This window comes from Lipotes vexillifer, unplaced genomic scaffold (assembly GCF_000442215.2).
Source record: "Lipotes vexillifer unplaced genomic scaffold, Lipotes_vexillifer_v1.1 scaffold515, whole genome shotgun sequence".
NCBI classification, from domain to species: Eukaryota; Metazoa; Chordata; class Mammalia; order Artiodactyla; family Lipotidae; genus Lipotes; species Lipotes vexillifer.
Window position 1 is genome coordinate 2,553,320 of NW_006772017.1, and position 4,392 is coordinate 2,557,711.

General features: G+C 42.5%; 1 protein-coding gene across 1 annotated transcript in view; it reads left to right on the forward strand.

Annotated features, from left to right (window-relative positions):
• FIG4 (FIG4 phosphoinositide 5-phosphatase) overlaps positions 1-4,392 on the forward strand; it is a 132,158-nt gene that overhangs the window by 89,535 nt on the left and 38,231 nt on the right. Inside the window, exon 22 of the mRNA XM_007447274.1 lies at positions 1,807-1,893. Coding sequence (XP_007447336.1) covers positions 1,807-1,893 — 87 coding nt within the window. The remainder of the gene's footprint in view (positions 1-1,806; positions 1,894-4,392) is intronic.

The window sequence follows — 4,392 nt, forward strand, 5'->3', positions numbered from 1 at the left end:
TCATCTCTGCATTCCTGCGTTAACAAATCCTCAAGATCAAGTACCTTCTTACAAAATGAACTTGGGATACAGACAGCTGAGGACCTTGTATTCCCTTCAGCTCGGGGTTGGGGTAGAGAGCTGCTGGTGGGAGTGGAGGCGGAGGAGGGAGAAGGAAGCAGTGATGTAGGGGCACCAAATCAGAATGTTATCGACCTTTATTAGGAAGACCTAGCTAAAAGGAGGCGATCTACCAAAAGGTATTCCCTGAAATCACGTATATAATTTTGTGTGTCTGTGTGCACTTGCAGAGATTCATAGTTATCAGATTCTCAAAAGAACTCCTCACCTAGAAATCCTTAAAACCCTGACGAGACCACTGTAAACGCCCCCTCAACCTCATGTATGCATTAAGAAGACTTAACTATTGCAAGTGAACATGGACCCACTTCATCTAAGTTTGGCTTATGTAAACTGTAATATAAATGAGCACTAACCTCCAGGTCTTTTTTAAGGAGGGTATTTGTTTTGCAGAATCCATTGAACTGGATATTTTTAGCTCTCTGCTTCAAACTAGTAAGATCTGCTGTAGAATATGTGAAATATAAAAATGTACAGCATTTCTTGACTACAGAAGCACTGGTATGACTGTGCATCACTGTCTTACTGGAAGCCAATTGAGTCATTCAGAACTCAGCCACACCCTCCTCACTCCTGGATACACAGACACGCAGTGACATTCATACAGCTGTCACACTCTGTAGTTCAGCTCTTTAGGAGTTAGTTGAAGTGGGCCTTCATAAGCAGCATGATCTGGAAGAATGATTTATCTGGGGTTAGTGACTGAGTGATATGACTTTATTGCAGAGAGCATAAGTGTACATGTCAAGGCTGTTCACTTGCTGAAGATAAAAGTTTGGATAAGAGTAATCTAATTTAAAAGTTTTTCATAGTGCTGTACTGATTGAATAATTGGTAGTTTTCTTCAGCACTTTTCCTGACTTTTAAAAAAAGCTCATAAAAACTACAAACTGCATCCCTGAGGGGAAGATGGGTGCATGTAGCACAGGCCACACTTCAGATGGGTACACTTGAGAAATATCAGTGGCCCATTGCCAGGCATCCTCTTACCTTGCCGAGCTGGCCTGGGGCGAGTCCCTTTGGCCTTAGCTGCAAGTCTGGATTAGTGTCATTGGAGGCTTCTCTGAGGGGGATGGAGGGGGCAGTGGTGCTCAGCAGGTGGTCTCCTTAGTCCCCTCCAGCTCAGATGAAAGTACTCTTCCGAGTGGCTGGCGTATGTATACCTGGGGATTCCTGTGGTCCTGAGGAAACCAACTCCATGCCCTGGGTGCTTAGCAGCATCCTTGCTCCAGGAGATGGATCCCTAGCCCAATCTGGCGTTTCCTTGTTGTTTGTCTCACTGCAGACATCCCCATCCCTGCCACTGCCTCACGTTTCCCCATGCTTCCTGCTGCTGTCACCCTTAGATATGCGAGGCCTTACAAGATCATCTCCCTGGCTTCAGGAACATTTTGGCTCAAGTTCTGTATCACGTTTGAGTAAACAGGATGCAACGAAGTACACGTTTTGTTTCATTCCTATGTCCATGGTTGCGACTTACATTTTAACCCATTCCTCCTCCTCCTCATAAACCCACTCTAACATCAGGCAGTCATTTATAAATCGAGTCTTGTGTCACATAGGGTACTCTTGTGTGCTTTTCTGACGTAAGCATATAACTGTCGTTTGAAGGCCCATATCATTTTGTGTGATCTACTGAATTTGTGGCAGGTAGTTCTTTAGCTTTGTATCTGTTATAATTTGTAGATTTGTGCAGCTGGGGCAGAGTCAACATAAACAAGACAAGAGCAGCCAGCAGTTCTGTTCCAGGTGCCCAGATGGAGTTATAAAATTGTAAGTACTAGATTAGACTTGTAAAAAAAAAAAAAAAATCTTTGTATTCATGCCATTTGGGGTGTTTTTTAAGACTTTATGAGAAAGACATTGTCTTGTCCCCAAATTAGTATAAGCACTACAGCGTCTCCTCCTGGTGTAATACCGTATCCGAGGAAAACTGGGTAGCTGTGGGGATGGGGAAAAGGTTGGGAGCCTTGCCTGTGCTTGAAATGCACCCTTTGGAGGTGGGACTGGAGTTGGTGGGGATTTTCCTCCAGAAACTCTGCTCTGCAGTGGATAGCAGTGGGATGAAAAAACAGCTCTGACCCTGGAGACAGGCTCCTCAAATTCAGTGCAAGACCCTTGAGGGCAGGAGTGGTTTGTCTTTTCTAGCTCTATATCTTCACCAGTTCTATTAACTTGCTGTTTAGTGACTATCTTGGAGTTTAGTAAATTCTTAAATAAATAGAACTAGGTTCATATCCTGACTTAACACTCTGCCACTTCTTTTTTTTTTTTTTTACCTTGAGCAAGTAACTTAAGTCCTGTGGGGCTCAGTTTCTTTATCTGCAAAATGGGTTAATGGTAGCACCTGCTTCATAGGAGGATGGTGAGGCTGAAATGAAATCATGCGTACAAAGTGCTGAGATCAGTGTCTGGAATACATCCTCAGTATGTTGTGATCATCACCATTGTCTCCTTCTTCATCTTTATCATTGTTCTCTGCTTGTTGGGACCAAAAAAGGCAAAGGATGTGACCAGGAGTGGCTCCTGATGCCATATGCTCAGCTGAGTTTCTTCTATAAAAAGGGGTCACTGTGGTGATTAAATGAGGTAGGATATGCAAGGCATCTAGATCAGTGTCTGGCACAGCGTTGACATTTAGTAAATGTTCTCTTCCCTTTTCTTGGTACAACTTTATCAGTTTGTTTAATAAATTATTTGATAGATACTGACTACCTGACTTCTCCATGTACTACATCTGCGTGTTCCTAATTGTTAAGAGGCTACTATAGTGATCCAGGCAAAACAAAGACTGGTGCCTTAGAGAATAGTGGCTGGGAGGATTTTGGAAATGGGATGAATCTAGGAAATATTAAAGTGAAATAGACTGGATAGTGAAATCGTTGGATATGGGGAAAAGGCCTTACCAAGGATGGCCGTTAGGTTTTTCGGAAACAATAGGTTTGATTCATTCATTCATTTAGCAAATAGGTATTGAATACCTATTCGGACCCGTGTTAGGACCATGGACAGCTGCCATTTATCAAGGTAAGGAGCATTGTAGGAGGAACCTGTTTGCTTTTCAAGGGGGATCAGCTGAATCAACTGATCTGGAACTCAGAAAAGAGCCTCTGGGAATGTGAATGCATGTTGGTGATAATTAAAGCCTCTGGTTAAAGATGACACCACTTAGGAAAAGAAAATAACAGTGAGAAAAGGTCTACAGCTGAGTCTTGAGGGGCTCTGAGTTTAACGCTGAGGAGGGAGACACAGAGATGGCTAATCAGAGAAGGGGAAGGAAAACCAAGACTTTTATCACAGCCTCCAAAAGGGCTATTTATCCCTTCTTTCTCTCCCCTTCACTATTTTTTTTTCTCTTTTTTAAAAAACATATGAACGGGCTTCCCTGGTGGCACAGTGGTTGAGAGTCCACCTGCCGATGCAGGGGACATGGGTTCGTGACCCGGTCTGGGAAGATCCCACATGCCGCAGAGTGGCTGGGCCCGTGAGCCACGGCCGCTGAGCCTGCGCATCCGGAGCCTGCGCTCTGCAATGGGAGAGGCCACAACAGTGAGAGGCCCGCGTACCGCAAAAACAAAACAAAACAAAACATATGAACTCCTATTAACTTAGAGACAGTTTTTCTTTCGTAGGTCTCATTAGCATATGGAAGTATGAGCTCCCAAATGAACTGATAAATATGTGGCCAAAGAAGGAAAGTATTTCAATGTGTTAGTAAAGTAAGAGACTCTGGGCTTCCCTGGTGGCGCAGTGCTTGAGAGTCCGCCTGCCGATGCAGGAGACGCGGGAATTTCCATTGAAGAAAAATGAAAACACAACATATTAAAATTTGTGGGATACAGCTTAAGCAGTATTAGAGGGAATTTTACAGTACTAAAAAGCCTACATTGGAAAAACAATGGTCTAAAAAAAAAAAAAAAAAAAAAAAAAAAAAGTAAGAGACTCTGTTAACCAAATTGTATTATTCAAATGATTCTTCCATTAAAATAGTATGGCACAACTTAGGAGGAGCAGGTGATGAAGTGAATATAGCATTACAAAATAAAAGGAAAACATGTTCCCGCATTTCCTTCAACACTGTGTCTACTTTGATCTGTAATTGGTCTTGCTGTTAAGTTACTTTTAAATTCCTTTTCTTAAAACATTTAGTGTTTGCTTTTCTGAGTCTTAGCACAGATGAAAACCATGTGAATCTAGGATTTTTTTTAACGTTTTCCACTTAATTAGTAAAGAATCGAACATGAATGTGTCTTGGTGCAGCATCTTCAGCAG